Source organism: Moschus berezovskii, chromosome 4, assembly GCF_049115385.1.
Source record: "Moschus berezovskii isolate FMDL1 chromosome 4, NW_MosBer_1.0, whole genome shotgun sequence".
Taxonomy (NCBI): Eukaryota; Metazoa; Chordata; class Mammalia; order Artiodactyla; family Moschidae; genus Moschus; species Moschus berezovskii.
The window spans coordinates 63,298,005-63,315,829 of record NC_142463.1 but is presented as its reverse complement, the minus strand read 5'-3'; the positions used below and the strand labels follow the sequence as shown (position 1 = coordinate 63,315,829).

Here is a 17,825-nt window from a genome sequence, read left to right as displayed (position 1 = left end):
TGTTTTTCTCAATAATAAAGGACCACACACCTACTCCTACATTTTGCAGGCAACTTACCATAATACCTTCTTTCCAGATGGCCACATTCCAACCCCCAACAGTGAGGATAATGTCCTTGTAGAAAGGCGACCTCTGAACGGTGTGGACAGCTCCATCATGGACTGTGTAGAGGCTCACGGGCTTCTTTGCTGTTGGAGTGGAAAAGGCCATTTCATCTTTCATAACACTGTTTACATTCCTACAGTGAAGAATGGGCAGATCTCCAAAGGGCAGATAGGTCCTGATTAATGAGGTTTGAGAGTGGAGAACCAGAGGTCAGTTGGGGTGAATCAATCTGTCAAGGGACAGCTCTTCCTCTTTTTATGGAAAGTCCAGGGAAATGCCCATCGAAGCCACTTTGCAGGCTCAAAGGAACACTTTCCGTTCTTATTCATTTACTCAATTTATTAATCCATCATTTAGTCAGTGTTATAGATTGTTAGTCAATAAATATTTGTGGATTGTAAGTACCAGCTATAATGGATGACTGGGTAAACAATGGTTAATAAACAAACATTATCTTCCCTCTCAGAACTTAAAATCCAGTGGAAAGACAGATACTCCATAAACATATCCCAAGGCATATAATAAGAAAATGTGAAATGTATTATGAAGGAAAAAAATATCACAAGAAAAAATAACAAAGGACATTTCAAAAGGATTCTCTGAAGGTGAGTCATTTAAGCCTGAGTTCGGCAGAGGAAGATTTTGGTGTGGAGTAGCATTCCAGACAGAAGGAATAATACACAACAGAGTCCTGGGAAGTGTTTAGAGCATCTATAATTTTGAGGAAGGCAATAGGACTGGAGTCTGATAATCCAGAAAGTGAAGAGGAAATAAAGAGCCTCTTGATGAAGGTGAAGGAGGAGAGTGAAAAAGCTGGCTTAAAACTCAACATTCGGTGAGGGCAACTCGAATTCCATTTGGAGGCTTCTTTGAGCTCGCAGAGTAGACATCATGAGCAAAGCACACCCTCCCGAGTTGAAGAAATTTATGGACAAGAAGTTATCATTGAAATTAAATGGTGGCAGACATGTCCAAGGAATACTGTGGGGATTTGATCCCTTTATGAATATTGTGATAGATGAATGTGTGGAGATGGCAACTAGTGGGCAACAGAACAATACTGGAATGGTGGTAATACGAGGAAATAGTGTCATCATGTTAGAAGCCTTGGAACAGGTATGAACAATGGCTGTGTTCACCAGAGAAATCAACTGCTTCCATGTGTCTCCTCTCCACATTTTATTATCAGAAAAATTGGGTTGTGTACATTTTCTTACCGAACTTTTTTGTTAAATAAACTTTTGTAATAGCCAAAAAATAAAAAAAAATAAAACTCAACATTCAAAAAATGAAGATCATGGCATTTAGTCCCATCACTTCATGGCAAATAGATGGGGAAAAAATGGAAACAGTGACAGACTACTTCTTGGGCTACAAAATCACTGTGGATGATGGCTATGGCTATGAAATTAAAAGACACTTGCTCCTTGGAAGGAAAACTATGACAAACATAGTATATTAAAAAACAGAGACATCATTTTGCTGACAAAGGTCCATCTAATCAAAGCTATGATTTTTCCATTAGTCATGTACAGATATGAGAGTTAGACCATAAAGAAGGCTGAACGCTGAAGAATTGATGCTTTCAAACTATGGTGCTGGAGAAGACTTTTGAGAGTCCCTTGGACAGCAAGGAGATCAAACCAGTCAGTCCTAAAAGAAATCAATCCTGAGTATTTGTTGGAAAGACTGATACTGAAGCTGAAGCTCCAGTACTTTTTCCAACTGATGCGAAGAGCTGACTCCCGTGAGTCTGCTCTGATGCTGGGAAAGATTGAAAGCAGGAGGAGAAGAGAGTGTCAGAGGATGAGATGGTTGGATGGCATCATCAACTCAATGGACATGAGTTTGAGCCAACTCCAGGAGATAGTGAAGAATAGGGAAGCCTGGCATGCTACAGTCCACGGGGTCACAAAGAGTTGGAGGCAACTGAACAACAATTGATAATCTCAGGGTGAAACATAGGAAACAAATGAAGACCTGGGTGAGTCCAGGTGCTGCAGAGCCTTATTAGGAAAAGCATTTAGATTACATTCTGAGAATAATGTGATTTAATGAGTCCTTTAGGGCTAGAAGATGATCTGATTGATATATGAAATGATTCTCTGACTGCTGTGGAAAGACTAGATCAGAGGAGATAAAAGCAAAGAGGGGACACTATGGGAGGTGGTTGCTGCAGTTATGGTGAGAAAGGATGGTGACTTGAATGAAGATGCAAGGGAGGAGTGGATAATCAAGAAATATTTGTGAGCTAGAGTTGACATGAGGGGTGAAAGAAATGACAACCAGGTTTCTGGTGAGAGCGACGGGCTCATTGTACCTTCCATTTATTGCCACTGGGAAGACTAGAGGATGAGCTGATTTGGATATTAAAATGATGACCTCCCCTTTGTCTCTGTCCTGGGCACCCCGAGTCCATCTACTCTGCTGTGGCTTGGTTTTCTCTGCCTTGGCCTGGCTTTAGAGCCGGCTGCTCCTCCCGCCTTGCTGCCCACACCCACAAGTCCCAAGGATGGCCCTAAAAATACGTGCCTGTCGAGGTCAAACTGCAGTGTGCGGCTACTTTGTACTAAAACCACCAACTTACTCTGAATCTCAACATATTAATAGCTATGTGAAGGTTCGATTTTTTCTCAGAACACCAACATAACATTAAGCAGAAAAAAGAGCTACCATAATCTTTCAAAAAGCTGATACATGTCAAAGAGATATTTGTCCACCCATGTTCATAGAAGCATTATTTGCAATACTGAAAATGTAGAAGCAACTCAAATGTCCATCAATGGATGAATGGATAAGCAGAATGTGGTATACCCATACAATGGAGTATCAGTCATCCTTTAAAAGCAAGGGAATTCTGACATATGCTGCAACATGAATGAAAATTGAGTATATTATTTTAAGGGAAATAAGCCAGTCGCAAAGAGGCAAATACTGTATGATTCCACTGACATAAGGTACTTATGGCAGTCACATTCATAGGGATAGGAAGCATAAAGGTGGTGGCCAGAGGCTGAGAGGAAAGAGGAGTGGGAGCTAGTGTTTAACCAGAACAGAGTTTCAGTTCCACAAGGTGAAAAGAGTTCTGGAGACTAGTTGCACAACAGTGTAAATACACTTGACACCATGGAACTATATTTAAAAAATGGTTAACATGTTAAATTTCTTGTTTATGTATATTTTTATCTCAATTTAAAAATTATTTGAAAAACCTTATAAAATATAAATTTAACTTTGGCTCTTCTAAGTTAAAAACAAACAAACAAAAAGGCCAATTTTCCTCTAGCCAAAGCTCCATCTTGAAGACAGCAGAGAAGACTTATTTCTAAGGCCATCTTGAAGTGATCTGGAAGATTCCTGGGAAGGCAGGAGATCCCTGGAAACCAGCAGCTTTCTTCTTGCTGATGCTGTATTTCTCAGATCCTGGTTTTGTCCTTGTTGAGCTGGGATTTCCTATACCATCTCACTCTATGAACAGGGCTATCCAGGAGTCTAGAAACCCTCGGCAAAATTTAATGAGTGATAGGAATATAGATAACCATCAAGACTGGTGCTTTAACATGTTGAATGTTCTCGGCCCATATAACTTTTCCTTTCTTTTGTCCTTCGAAAGACCTTAGTGCCATTCAGCAGTAAATGGAGCTATCCTTAAGTTATTCAATGAAATTCCAGAGCCCCCAGTCACGTAAGAAACTTAAACAAACAAAACAGTAGTTCCCAGAGTCATTATCTAAAGAAGGATTTTGCATCCTGATGTGGTTTAGAGCACAGACGGCCTGGGTTCAAATCCACAGTGTTGCTGTGAAGATTAAATGAGTTAATCCATGGAAAGTATTGGGAAGAGTGCCTGACACATGACATGTGCCGATTTGTGAGTTGAGTACATGAGATGATTATGTCAAGTGTCATCATCATCAAATACATCAGTCTGTATTTCTTGGGTCATCCGGAAGCCTTGTTTGATTATGACTTCTTCATCACACATATTTCAGGTAGGGTAATCTATCTTTCAGAAGTTTCTTCTTAAAAGAAGAAACTTTTCTTCTTGCCTTGCACATTTGAACTTGGGGCAGATCAAGAGAAAATGGGTCCTAGTAATTGCCTCAGGAAATGTCCATGCTGTTTATGAATGCCATTGGGCTGGTAACTCCCAAGGAAAACACTGCCAATTCACAGAATGTAAGTAAGCCGTACAATTTACAGTTCAGCACCTCTATGTATTGACAGTCCCTGAACTTCAACCATTATCCAATTGGAATAAGTGTCATTTGACTTTCCATGTTACAAAATCCTTGATTGGTAATTTTAAAGTATTAAAGTAAGAGGATGATTTAAAAATGACCTTTAAGTAGGTGGTTAGAGCTATTTCTCTCTCTTTTTTTTTTTTTTAGGAATGAACTAAATGCCAAGAAATAAAAAGCACTTTCTGTTTTACTTTTCCACTCATATCCCACTGGTCACAAAGCCCTGGCATTTTTACCTCTAAACCTCTCCCTCATCTGTCCATCCTCATCACCATACCTGCATGTCAGTCCTCTCCATCCCTCATCTAGACTATTGCAACTGGTCACCCTGCTGCCATTGTAAGACCCACCAATAAATTAATGCAACCCCTGCTGTCCTGACACAGTGATTTTCTGATCATATTGATGGTACTAGGATGAGGTCCATGGCTTATTGAGGTACTCAAGGCTCTTTGCCATCGTAGACCAAAATGTCCTTCCTGGAGCCTTTCCTGCTGCTGTAGTCCTCTCTACTGCTACGCTTTGGCCAGGAGGTCTCCCTGTTTCCTACTTGTCCATTGCTCTTCTGAGCTTCTGTGTGTGTGTGTTTTTTTTTTTTAATTGGAGGCTGCTGCTGCTGCTGCTAAGTCACTTCAGTCGTGTCCGACTCTGTGTGACCCCACAGACGGAAGCCCACCAGGCTCCCTCGTCCCTGGGATTCTCCAGGCAAGAACACTGGAGTGGGTTGCCATTTCCTTCTCCAATGTGTGAAAGTGAAAAGTGAAAGAGAAGTCGCTCAGTCATGTCTGACTCATAGCGACCCCATGGAATGCAGCCTACCAGGCTTCTCCATCCATGGGATTTTCTAGGCAAGAGTACTGGAGTGGCTTGCCATTGCCTTCTCCTTATTGGAGGTAAATTACTTTATATTAATATATTGATTGGTTTTGCCATACATTGACACAAATCCACCCTGGGTATACATGTGTTCCCCTTCTTGAACCCCCCTCCCACCTCCCTCTTCCCTATATCCTCCCTCCAGGTCATCCCCATGCACCAGCCCCAAGCATCCTGTATCATGCTTCTGTGTTTTTGCATTTGCTCCTCTTTCTACCTGGAATGTCTTTCTCCATCTGAAAATTTGAAATCTACCCTTTAAGACCCAGCTCAACTGTATCTCTCTATGGTGGGGCCTTTTCATTTTTTCCAAACTTTTTATTTTGTGTTCTGGTATAGCCAATTAGGGCTTCCCCAGTGGCTCAGCAGTAAAGAATCTGCCTGCAATGCAGGAGATGCAGGTGATGTGGGTTTCATCCTTGGGAGCTTGGGAAGTTCCCCTGTAGGAGGAAATGGCAATCTACTCTAGTATTCTTGGCAGGAAAATTCCATGGTCAGAGGAGCCTATTGGGCTGTGGTCCAAGAGGTCACAAGAGTCGGACACGACTGAAGCCACTGAGCATGCATAGCCAATTAACAATGTTGCAACAGTTTTAGTGAACAGCAAAGGGATTCAGCCATACACACATATCTATCTGTTCTCCCCCAAACTCCCTGTAGGGCCTTTTCTTAACCACCCAAGAGAGGTGGTCCCTTTGTGGGATTCCATATCATTTGTGTTGGCTGCCAGCCACAGCACCAATGACAGTGTAATGTCATCATTTGTTTATGTGGCTGACTTCCAATAAATCAGCAATCTCCTTTGGGGGAGAAATTATCTTGTTTATCTTTGTATCCCTAGTGCCTGGCACATAGTAGATTCTCAGTAATGATTTGATGAATGAATGAAAGTAAGAACAAACATCAAAGAGGTATAAACATAAAGCTTTTAGTTTTTAAGTTTATTGTCACTGGCTCTATAGATGGAATGCAATTCACTTAAAATAAATAGCTCAACCTGTTTGCCATGGGCTACCTTAAAAGCAGTTTAGGGTAAGCCTCCAAGAAAATCTGAGACCAGGAGGAACCCATGTTCAACTGTGCACAACCAAGTCATGGTGTCACAAACTGAGTCATCGCCTCAACTTGTATCCCAGGGGTGTGGAGGAGACTGTTACCATGCACTAATGTGCCTGGCCTGCAGCACATGCACTACTAACATTCATGAATTATTAAATAAATAGAAACATGAATCAGCCTAAAAGTAGTTGAATGTAATTCACTATGTTATATTATACTTAGTATATAATGTTGAGTTCAACCTTAAATCATGGAATTGAAAATGACTGGAAAATGGGAAATCAGTCTTGGTTCTACATGCACTTGACTCTTTTTTAAGACATATCCAATCCTTTCTCAATGCCCCACTCTTATTAATAACACATATTTAGGTCTCTAGGCAGGAGACTTGTGTAAGGAAAGTAGGAATGCCTTTGTTTCCAAATGAAAATGACCACCCTGGAGGCAATGCTGACAAAGCCGATTTTGCAGGTCTAAGGCAGACACTAACCTGCAGAACCAGACTCAAAAGTGAAGATTAAGTTTAAGGCAGAGATCTGAGCTCCAACAGCTGTCCCCTGCAGGCGGTGGCTCTACCTCTGGACCTCAATCACTCTCACAAAGGTCCATCTGCTCCAACCACCCACAAGACTGACTAGCCCTTCTGCAAACCAAGCCTCATTGCTCCTTCTCACTGCTCCACAGGGTTCAAGTGGTTCCAGGAGCTGCCTCTTCCTTATCTCATGGTTATTCCACACTCTGAAAAATAGGTCAAATATATGTTCACACCATGATAAAATCCAAAGCATTAAAGCAAGTGGTTGTAATTGTAGTGTGCCTCAAGGCTCTGAGCTTTGACAGGGAACTTTGCTTATTGGTGGTGGTGGTTTAGTTGCTAAGCCATGTCCAACCCTTGTGACCCCATGGACTGTAGCCTGCCATTCTCCTCAGTCCATGGGATTTCCAAGGCAAGAATACTGGAATGGGTTGCCATTTCCTTCTCCAGGGGATCTTCCCAACCCAGGGATTGAACCAGTCTCTTGCGTCTCCTGCATTTGGCAGGTGGATCTGGAGCCAGCAGGGAAGCCTGAATCATTGACTCTGATTCTTGTTCATACCTGGGCGTGGTGACCCTCATACCTCTGTTCATTTGCCCAGAGTCCGGGCCTAAGATCAGGGGAACACATGGACACCACCAGTCCCAGCCCCTAGAGTTACTTCTCCCTTACAGTGCTGAGGTCTTCAAGATCATGGTGAATTTAGCTTATAATTTCACCTTGATAGGTTTTCCACACTGCTGAGCTACTGGGTTGTTGAAGTATTGAAACAGCATTGTTGTTTTAAAAATAAATTGTCCAAGCATCTCCATAATTTAAGTACCAACAGATTAGTGCTCCTCAGATTTTGGTGTGAAAACAAATCACCTGGAGAATTTTATTAAAATCTGTATTTAGATTCAGTAGGCCTGGGGTAGCATCCTATTTTTCTAACAAGCTCCTAGGTGACAATGGTGCGGCTTATCTGAAGCCCTCACTTTAATAGCAAGTGTAGGGTCAGAAACTCACATGCCCTCCCTCCCATAAGGCAGGCCAGGGCTCCTCAGTGCTTTGGAAAAAAGAAACAGCTTATTAATAATGGAGCGAGCATCAAAACTTACTCATAGGATGAACCTAGAACATATTATACAGAGTGAAGTTGTCAGAAACAAATATTGTATATTAACGCATATATATGGAATCTAGAAAGACAGTACTGATCAACCTGTTTGCAGGGCAGCAATGGAGACACAGACAAAGAGGACAGACTTATGGACATGGTGAGGGGGAGGAAGAAGAGGGTGGGATGTTTGGAGAGAATAACATGGAAACATGTACATTACCATATGTAAAATAGGTAGCCAATGAGAAACTGCTGTGTGACTCTTTAACAACCTAGAGGGGAGGGATGGGGAGGGAGGTGAGAGGGAGGTTCAAGAGGGAAGGGACACAGGTATACCTATGGCTGACTCATGTTGATGTTTGGCAGAAACCAACACAATTTATTGTTGACCAATTATCTTTCAATTAAAAATAAATGAATTGAATTATTGAAAAATAATAGGAAACATAAAGAAACAATAAAGAAGGAATAAACCTTACCCATAAATCGGCCAGTTTCAGGGTCTTTTTCCATTTTCCAATCTGTGTATATCACTTCACCTTCCTAAAAACATGACAGGTTCCCGATGAGTACACTGACAAGAGACAAAAAACCTCACATTCATGTGCTAAGACTGATTGCAACCCAAACACAAAGCAACAGGTTGATTTAATCAAATGACAGTTTGGTGCAGTGAGGGTGATGGAAGAATGAAGTGAAGTCACTCAGTCGTGTCCGACTCTTTTGCGACCCCATGGGACTCTAGCCCACCAGGCTCCATGGGATTTTCCAGGCAAGAATACTGGAGTGGGGTTGCCATTTCCTTCTCCAGGGGATCTTCCCAACCCAGGGATCGAACCCGGGTCTCCTGCGTTGCAGACAGACGCTTTACCGTCTGAGCCACCAGCAAAGCCTGAGGGTGATGGGCTTTCATTGACATTCATTGACATTCATCCACGTCAACTCACTTGACAGACAAGGACTGTGTTTGGTGCTAGAAATTCAGAGCCTGAGGACAAGTCTTCCCTCCCCTCTTGGTACAGAGTCTAACAGAACAGGCACCTGGGATATGCCTACTGTACACATCACCCTTGGGTCTATGATTTACTCCAACATCATAAACTGTGGTGTTGGAGAAGACTCTGGAGAGTCCCTTGGACAGCAAAGAGATCCAACCAGTCCATCCTAAAGGAAATCAATCCTAAATATTCATTGGAAGGACTGATGCTGAAGCTGAAACTCCAATACTTTGGCCACCTCATGAGAAGAACTGACTCACTGGAAAAGACCCTGATTCTGGGAAAGATTGAAGGCAGGAGGAGAAGGGGATGACAGAGGATGAGATGGTTGGATAGCATCACCTACTCAATGGACATGAGTTTGACTAAACTCCGGGAGTTGGTGATGGACAGGGAGGCCTGGCGTGCTGCAGTCCATGGGGTCACAAAGAGTTGGACACAACTGAGCAACTGAACTGAACTAACAGTGCTTGCTGGAGTTGTCAGGAGCTTTACGTATGTGACCTCAGCCTTTATCAAAGTCCTCTAAGACAGTTAGTATCTCCTGGCTCTCATAGCTGAAATGAGGGATTTTGACATTGAACTGAGTCAAAGGAATAATTTGTACCCAGTTAATAAATATTTGTTGAGAGCCCATTATATTGGGCTTCCCTGGTGGTTCAGTGGGTGAAGAATCCACCTGCAAATCAGGAGACACGGGCAGACATGAGTTTGATCCCTGGCGGGCAGGGGTGGTGGGCATCCTCTGGAGGAGGGCATGGCAACCCACTCCAGTGTTCTTGACTGGAGAATCCCATGGACAGAGGAACCTGGTGGGCTACAGTCCATAGGGTCACAAGGAGTTGGACATGACTGAAGTGACAGCGCACATGCACACACACCCGTTATATCACCGGCTACCTGGCTGGAAACCTTCACACCCTCTCCATCTGGTTACTTAGTTCTGACACTTCCACTCCCCCTACACCTATGTGACATTCTTGTCCCCACTGCTCAGGCTCTCTTCATCCCTGGATGGGCCCACCTGAGCTCACCCTCAACCTGGCCTCTCTGCTTCCAGGGCTCCACTCCCTCCTGATTCAGCCCTTTGCCCCCATTAAACTCCCTTAAATTTTCTGTCCGAAGTAGAAGGATCAGTCAGCCACATCAAGGGCTGGTAGAAGAGTGTCCAACTGGAATGTCATCCCCCTAGAGGGCAGGGAATTCTAGCTGTTCTGTTCACTGCTATATTCCCTTGGTGAAGAACAGTGTCCAGCATATATTAAATGATCAATAAATAACTGCTGAATGATGAATGTCATTCATTCCAAGGAGTGCAGGGACCTGAAAGGCAGGAAAGAGTTTGGTTCAAAAAATGAGAGAGAAAAAAATCAGAGCAGACAGAGTGAGGAGATTGGTACAGATGAGTTAGAGAGAGAGAAAGGAGGTAACTTATGCAGAAACTTACAGGCCTTGGTGTAAGGAGTTTGGATTTTTTGTGTATCATGAAGAAGTCACTAAAGAGGAGTTCAAGCCAAGGGTGTCATGCTTTCAGTTAGGTCAGTTCAGTCGCTCAGTCATGTCTGACACTTTGCGACCCCACGAACCGCAGCACTCCAGGCCTCCCTGTCCATCACCAACTCATGGAGTTTACCCAAACTCATGTCCATTGAGTCAGTGATGCCATCCAACCATCTCATTCTCTGTCGTCCCCTTCTCCTCCTGCCTTCAATCTTTCCCAACATCAGGGTCTTTTCAAATGAGTCAGCTCATCGCATCAGGTGGCCAAAATATTGGAGTTTCAGCTTCAACATCAGTCCTTCCAATGAACACCCAGGACTGATTTCCTTTAGGATGGACTGGTTGGATCTCCTTGCAGTCAAAGGGACATTCAAGGGTCTTCTCCAACACCACAGTTCAAAAGCATCAATTCTTCTGAGCTCAGCTTTCCTTATAGTCCAACTCTCACATCCATACATGACTACTGAAAAAACCATAGCCTTGACTAGATGGACCTTTGTTGACAAAAATATGCTGTTTAGGTTGGTCATAACTTTCCTTCCAAAGAGAAACTTAATTTCATGACCTCAGTCATCATCTGCAGTGATTTTGGAGCCCCCCAAAATAAAGTCAGCCACTGTTTCCACTGTTTCCCCATCTATTTCCCATGAAGTGATGGGACCAGATGCCATGATCTTTGTTTTCTGAATGTTGAGCTTTAAGCTAAATTTTTCACTCCCCTCTTTCACTTTCATCAAGAGGCCTTTTAGTTCTTCTTCACTTTCTGCCATAAGGGTGGTGTCATCTGCATATCTGAGGTTATTGATATTTCTCCCGGCAATCTTGATTCCAGCCTGTGCTTCCTCCAGCCCAGTTTCTCATGATGTACTCTGCATATAAGTTAAATAAGCAGGGTGACAATATACAGCCTTGATGGACTCCTTTTCCTATCTGGAACCAGTCTGTTGTTCCATGTCCAGTTCTAACTGTTGATTCCTGACCTGCATACAGGTTTCTCAAGAGGCAGGTCAGGTGGTCTGGGATTCCCATCTCTTTCAGAATTTTCCACAGTTTACTGTGATCCACACAGTCAAAGCTTTGGCATAGTCAATGAAGCAGAAATAGATGTTTTTCTGGAACTCTCTTGCTTTCTCCATGATCCAGTGGATGTTGGCAATTTGATCTCTGGTTCCTCTGCTATTTCTAAAACCAGCTTGAACATCTGGAAGTTCATGGTTCACATATTGCTAAAGCCTGGCTTGGAGAATTTTGAGCATGACTTTACTAGCATGTGAGATGAGTGCAATTGTGCGGTAGTTTGAGCATTCTTTGGCATTGCCTTTCTTTGGGATTGGAATAAAAACTGACCTTTTCCAGTCCTGTGGCCACTGCTGAGTTTTCCAAATTTGCTGGCATATTGAGTGCAGCACTTTCACAGCATCATCTTTTAGGATTTGAAATAACTCAACTGGAACTCAACTGGAGTTACTCAACGATATGAATGTACTTAGTACCACCGAATGGTATACACAAAAATGGTCAAGATGGTAAATTTCATGTTTATGCATATTTTGTCATTATTGTTACTATATCCAATTGCTATTTACCTTTTGAATTGAATGAGTTTTTCACTCTCCTACTAGATTGTACTGGCCTAACAAAACAATATATTTTCTTAGTAAATCTGAAACACTTAACATGGTTTTTCCATATTGTATAGGTGTTTGATAAATATTTTCAAGTTGATAATTTATTAGTAAAAAGAGTCATACCTACTTGTATAGTCTTTTATTAGTAAAAAGTCATACCTAATTTTATAGATTTTATTAGTAAAAAGTCATATCTAATTTTATAGACTATTCACATTTATGAATTTAAAGACATCTAAGAACTTGATAGACTATTCAAATATGAATCTATGAGACACTGAATTTAAAATTTTTAAATGTGAGCAAGCATATGAAAATATGAAAACAGGATAAATACTGTAGGCCCAAAGATAGAAGACTAAAAAAATTATTGTAAGCCCTCATAAGACAAACATACTATAGAGGTCAGAATCATATCTTTAAATGTAATTTAAATGCTAGTTTTAGAAGCAGGTAATTCCAACTCACCTCTGTTCCCACAAAGAACTTGGTGCAGAAGTCATCTATTGGCTTGAGAATATTGTTCAATGCATTCTCCAGATTCTGATATGGGTTCATTTCTCCTGCCTTCACCGCTTTGCTCTGGGCTAATATTTTTTCTTTTAGAGACATTTGGATAGAAGAAGCACATATTTACAGTGAAAGATCTTCTAAAATATGATTAGTTTATATTCTCTGTCCTTTGTCACACACATCCAACCTACTTCCTCCCCAGTGTGGTGGGCAAAAGTCCAAGAATTTTTAGACTTCTAATTTAGCAGGAGAATGCCTTTTTCAAGCCAAAGTTTATATGGAATCCTTTGCCTGTAAACCTGATCAAAGCTACACTGCTCCGGTTGAAGTGTTTCTTGGGTGGGAAAAAGACTCCTCTGCCCACTTTTCAGGGGCTCTAAAAGTTTCCATGGCACAGTCTGAAAGTCACTTCTACAATATCTATATCATCTCAGAATTATTGACAGTATACTGGACACAAAATACATCCTCTAGGTTATATAACAACCCTTGAATTTTCTCAATAAGAGATATCATTGATATTTCCCTTGAATTAACACCCTTGAAAATCTCTAATGAGCAATTCATATGATTTTTATATAGTTGGCTTCATACAGCAATTTTAAAAAATAATTCAAGGTTAGCCTTTTGCGTGTAATTTTTTTTTTAGCGTGTAAATTTTTTAACTGCTAAAAACTAAATCCATCTAACATGTTATTTGTGTTTGTCATAAACACAGCATGTTGAACATTATTTAATGTTGGCTCATTATTTCAGCTTTATTGTTTATGAACATCAATGATTATACTATATCATAGCTCTCCACGTAAACAGTAAGAGCACAACTAAACTAGGGGGTGAAATTCAAATGTCATCTGTAACTTTTATCTTTTTAAAAGCATCTGATTGATTTTAATTAACCTAAAATTAATAAATGCTATTTTTTGAGATCTTAAATTAATAAATGTTAACTGAAGCTTTCAAAAAGAGAGAAAAGCATGAATAAAAGAGCAAAGATCATTCACTATCACATTTCCCATAGGTATCACTATTAAAATATTGGTCTATTTTCCTCATATTACTTTTTGGTGATTATATGTAGACAATTTATTTTTTAAGTGGGTTTTCTAGCTTTTTATCCTTCTTTTCTGTTCTCTTGAAGATATATCTTGGGCATTTTTCCAAATCACTTATTTTTTTTAATGTGATATTATATTCCTGGGAAAGATCATAAAGAAATGTAAGCTCACAATACTTTACTCATCACACACACCCTTAATATATCCTCTGGAAATATATCAACCATGGAAAAACTGACAAAAGTATAAATGAAAAATAAATAGAAGAAGAAAACTTCAACTATACTAAAAATACATTTTGCATTTCAAAAACACTTTACCATCATCTCAGACAAAAGTAAAAAATAACCATCATGATTTACTAAGCATAGTCAACCAACACTTACTTTGTTTGGGATCTACACACTTTGAGCAATCCCTTTTCATACTGGGTAAGACATTAAAGGACAGAAATGGTATGGACCTAACAGAAACAGAAGATATTAAGAAGAGGTGGCAAGAATACACAGAAGAACTGTACAAAAAAGATCTTCAAGACCAAGACAATCATAATGACGTGATCACTCACCTAGAGCCAGACATCTTGGAATGTGAAGTCAAGTGGGCATTAGAAAGCATCACTACGAACAAAGCTAGTGGAGGTGATGGAATTCTAGTTGAGCTATTTCAAATCCTGAAAGATGATGCTGTGAAAGTGCTGCACTCAACATGCCAGCAAATATGGAAAACTCAGCAGTGGCCACAGGACTGGAAAAGGTCAGTCTTCATTCCAATCCCAAAGAAAGGCAATATCAAAGAATGCTCAAATTACTGCACAATTGCACTCATCTCACACGCTAGTAAAGTCATGCTCAAAATTCTCCAATCCAGGCTTCAGCAATATGTGAACCATGAACTCCCAGATGTTCAAGCAGATTTTAGAAAAGGGAGAGGCACCAGAGATCAAATTGCCAACATCCGCTGGATCATGGAGAAAGCAAGAGAGTTCCAGAAAAACATCTATTTCTGCTTCATTGACTATGCCAAACCTTTGACTGTGTGGATCACAATAATCTGTGGAACATTCTGAAAGAGATGGGAATCCCAGACCACCTGACCTGCCTCTTGAGAAACCTGTATGCAGGTCAGGAAGAAACAGTTAGAACTGGACATGGAACAACAGACTGGTTCCAAATAGGAAAAGGAGTACGTCAAAGCTGTATATTGTCACCCTGCTTATTTAACTTATATGCAGAGTACATCATGAGGAATGTTGGGCTGGACGAAGCACAAGCTGGAATCAAGATTGCTGGGAGAAACATCAATAACCTCAGATATGCAGATGACACCACCCTTATGGCAGAAAGTGAAGAGGAACTAAAAAGCCTCTTGATGAAAGTGAAAGAGGAGAGTGAAAAGGTTGGCTTGAAGCTCAACATTCAGAAAACAAAGATCATGGCATCTGGTTCCATCACTTCATGGGAAATAGATGGGGAAACAGTGGAAACAGTGTCAGACTTTATTTTTTTGGGCTCCAAAATCACTGCCGATGCTGATTGCAGCCATGAAATTAAAAGACGCTTACTCCTTGGAAGGAAAGTTATGACCAACCTAGACAGTATATTAAAAAGCCAACCAAAGTATATTACTTTGCCAACCAAGGTCCGTCTAGTCAAGGGTATGGTTTTTCCCGTGGTCATGTATGGATGTGAGAGTTGTACTGTAAAGAAGGCTGATCGCCGAAGAATTGATGCTTTTGAACTGTGGTGTTGGAGAAGACTCTTGAGAGTCCCTTGGACCGCAAGGAGATCCAACCAATCCATTCTAAAGGAGATCAGTCCTGGCTGTTCATTGGAAGGACTGATGCTAAAGCTGAAACTCCAATACTTTGGCCACCTCACGTGACGAGTTGACTTACTGGAAAAGACTCTGATGCTGGGAGGGATTGGGGGCAGGAGGAGAAGGGGATGACAGAGAATGAGATGGCTGGGTGGCATCACCGACTCTGTGGACATGAGTTTGAGTGACTCTGGGAGTTGGTGATGGACAGGGAGTCCTGGCGTGGTGCGATTCATGGGGTCGCAAAGAGTCAGACATGACTGAGCAACTGAACTGAACTGAACTGAAGACATTAAAAACAAGTACCAAAGTAAGCCAAACATGGAATCTTTAACTAGCTGTATTACACAGTGTCATCAACATTTCAAGAAATAACTAGACACATTCAACCACATTGTTCTTACTAAAAGATATTATTCACAATGCATTTAGCAAGAGCAAAAAAGGCATTTCATATCTATTTAATACATAAAATTAAAATTAAAATATTTATTTCAAATTCTTCACATTTTTATGTCTGTTTTTCTTTTAAAAATAATGTACATAAATATATTACCAGAGTAGAACATACATAAATACATTGTAAATAAATACATGTTCATTGGGAATATATGCTTAAAAAATGTTTCCTGAGATATGTTCGTTAGGTTACTCCTTTCTGCCCATGGACACTGCCAAGAAAGCATCGGTGAAGTCTTTCCCCCCTCCACTGCCATCATGTAGTCTCCCAAAGAGCCGAAAGAGCTGCAGAAGCTCTTCATCAGAGGATTGAGCTTTGAAACAACTGATGAGAGTCTGAGGAGCCATTTTGAGCAATGGGGAACGCTCACAGACTATGTGGTAATGAGGGATCCAAACACCAAGCACCCCAGAGGCTTCAGGTTTGTCACATACGCCATGGTGGAGGAGGTGAGTGGAAGGCCACCCAAGGTGGACGGAAGAGTTGTGGAACCAAAGAGGGCCGTTGCGAGAGAGCATTCTCAAAGACCTGGTGCCCATTTACCTGTGAAAGATTTTTGTTGGTGGCATTAAAGACACTGAAGAACATCACCTGAGAGATTATTTTGAATAGTGTGGGAAAGTTGAAGTGAGTGAAATCATGACAGACCAAAGCAGTGGCAAAAAGAGAGGCTTTGCTTTTGTAACCTTTGATGACCATGACTCTGTAGACAAGACTGTCATTCAGAAATACCACACTGTGAATGGCCACACCTGTGAAGTGAGAAAAGCCCTGTCTGAGCAAGAGATGGCTAGTGCTTCATCCAGCCAGAGAGGCTGAAGTGGTTCTGGAAACTTTGTTGGCAGTCGTGGAGGTGGTTTGGGTGGGAGTGACAACTTTGGTAGTGGAGGAAACTTCAGTGGTTGAGGTGGCTTTGGTGGCAGCCGTGGTGGTGGCAGATATGGTGGCAGTGGGGATGGCTATGATGGATTTGGTAATGATGGAAGAAATTTTGGAAGTGGTGGAAGCTACAATGATTTTGGCAGTTACAACAATCAATCTTCAAATTTTGGACCCATGAAAGGAGCAAATTTTGGAGGTAGAAGTTCTGGCCCCACGAAACCAAGGTGGCTATGGTGGTTCCAGCAGCAGCAGCAGTAGCTATGGCAGTGGCAGAAGGTTTTAATTACTGCCAGGAAACAAAGCTCAGCAGGAGAGGAGAGCCAGAGAAGTGACAGGGAAGCTATAGGTTACAACAGATTCGTGAACTCAGCCAAGCACAGTGGTGGCAGGGCCTAGCTGCTGCAAAGAAGACATGTTTTAGACAATACTCATGTGTATGGGCAAAAAACTAGAGGACTGTACTTGTGACTAATTGTATAACAGGTTATTTTAGCTTCTGTTCTGTGGAAAGTGTAAAGCATTCCAACAAAGGGTTTTAATGTAGATTTCTTTTTTTGCACCCATGCTGTTGATTGCTAAATGTAATAGTCTGATCATGACACAGAATAAATGTCTTTTTTTTTTTTTTTAATGTGCTGTGTAAAGTTAGTCTACTCTGAAGCCATTTTGGTAAACTACCGTTTGAAGTTAGAATTCCTTCAGGGTGATACCAGGTTCCATTTGAAATTTATTTACAACCTGCTTTGGTGGAGAAGCTATTGTCTTCAGAACCTTGGTGTAGTTGAACTGACAGTTACTGTGTTGTGACCTGGAGTTCACCATTTAAAGGGTCGCCCATGCAAATTCATGGAGTTTTTTTAATATTATTATTAATGATTGTTGACACATCCTATGCAATATATCTAAATTGAATTATGGTACCAGATAAAGTTATAGATGGGAATGAAGCTTGTGTATCATCCATTATCATGTGTAATCAATAAAAGATTTAATACCCTCAAAAAAAAAATGTTTCCTGAGGGAGTGCTCCCCTGGTCTAACAAGG

At 41.1% G+C, this 17,825-nt stretch overlaps 1 protein-coding gene and 2 pseudogenes across 2 annotated transcripts in view; 2 read left to right on the top strand and 1 right to left on the bottom strand.

The window, feature by feature from the left end:
• The window catches only part of DNAI3 (dynein axonemal intermediate chain 3), an 85,178-nt gene that overhangs the window by 10,842 nt on the left and 56,511 nt on the right, over positions 1 to 17,825 (bottom strand). The window contains exons 17-19 of one of the 2 annotated variants that reach the window (XM_055402182.2): positions 12,518 to 12,648; positions 8,403 to 8,466; positions 59 to 189 (exon numbers count right to left, since the gene is read on the bottom strand). In XM_055402182.2, coding sequence (XP_055258157.2) covers positions 59 to 189; positions 8,403 to 8,466; positions 12,518 to 12,648 — 326 coding nt within the window. The remainder of the gene's footprint in view (positions 1 to 58; positions 190 to 8,402; positions 8,467 to 12,517; positions 12,649 to 17,825) is intronic. The other variant, XM_055402185.2, reaches the window with a different exon arrangement.
• Positions 970 to 1,228, top strand: LOC148778059 (small nuclear ribonucleoprotein G pseudogene; annotated as a pseudogene).
• LOC129540784 (heterogeneous nuclear ribonucleoprotein A1-like) lies at positions 13,846 to 17,453 on the top strand (annotated as a pseudogene).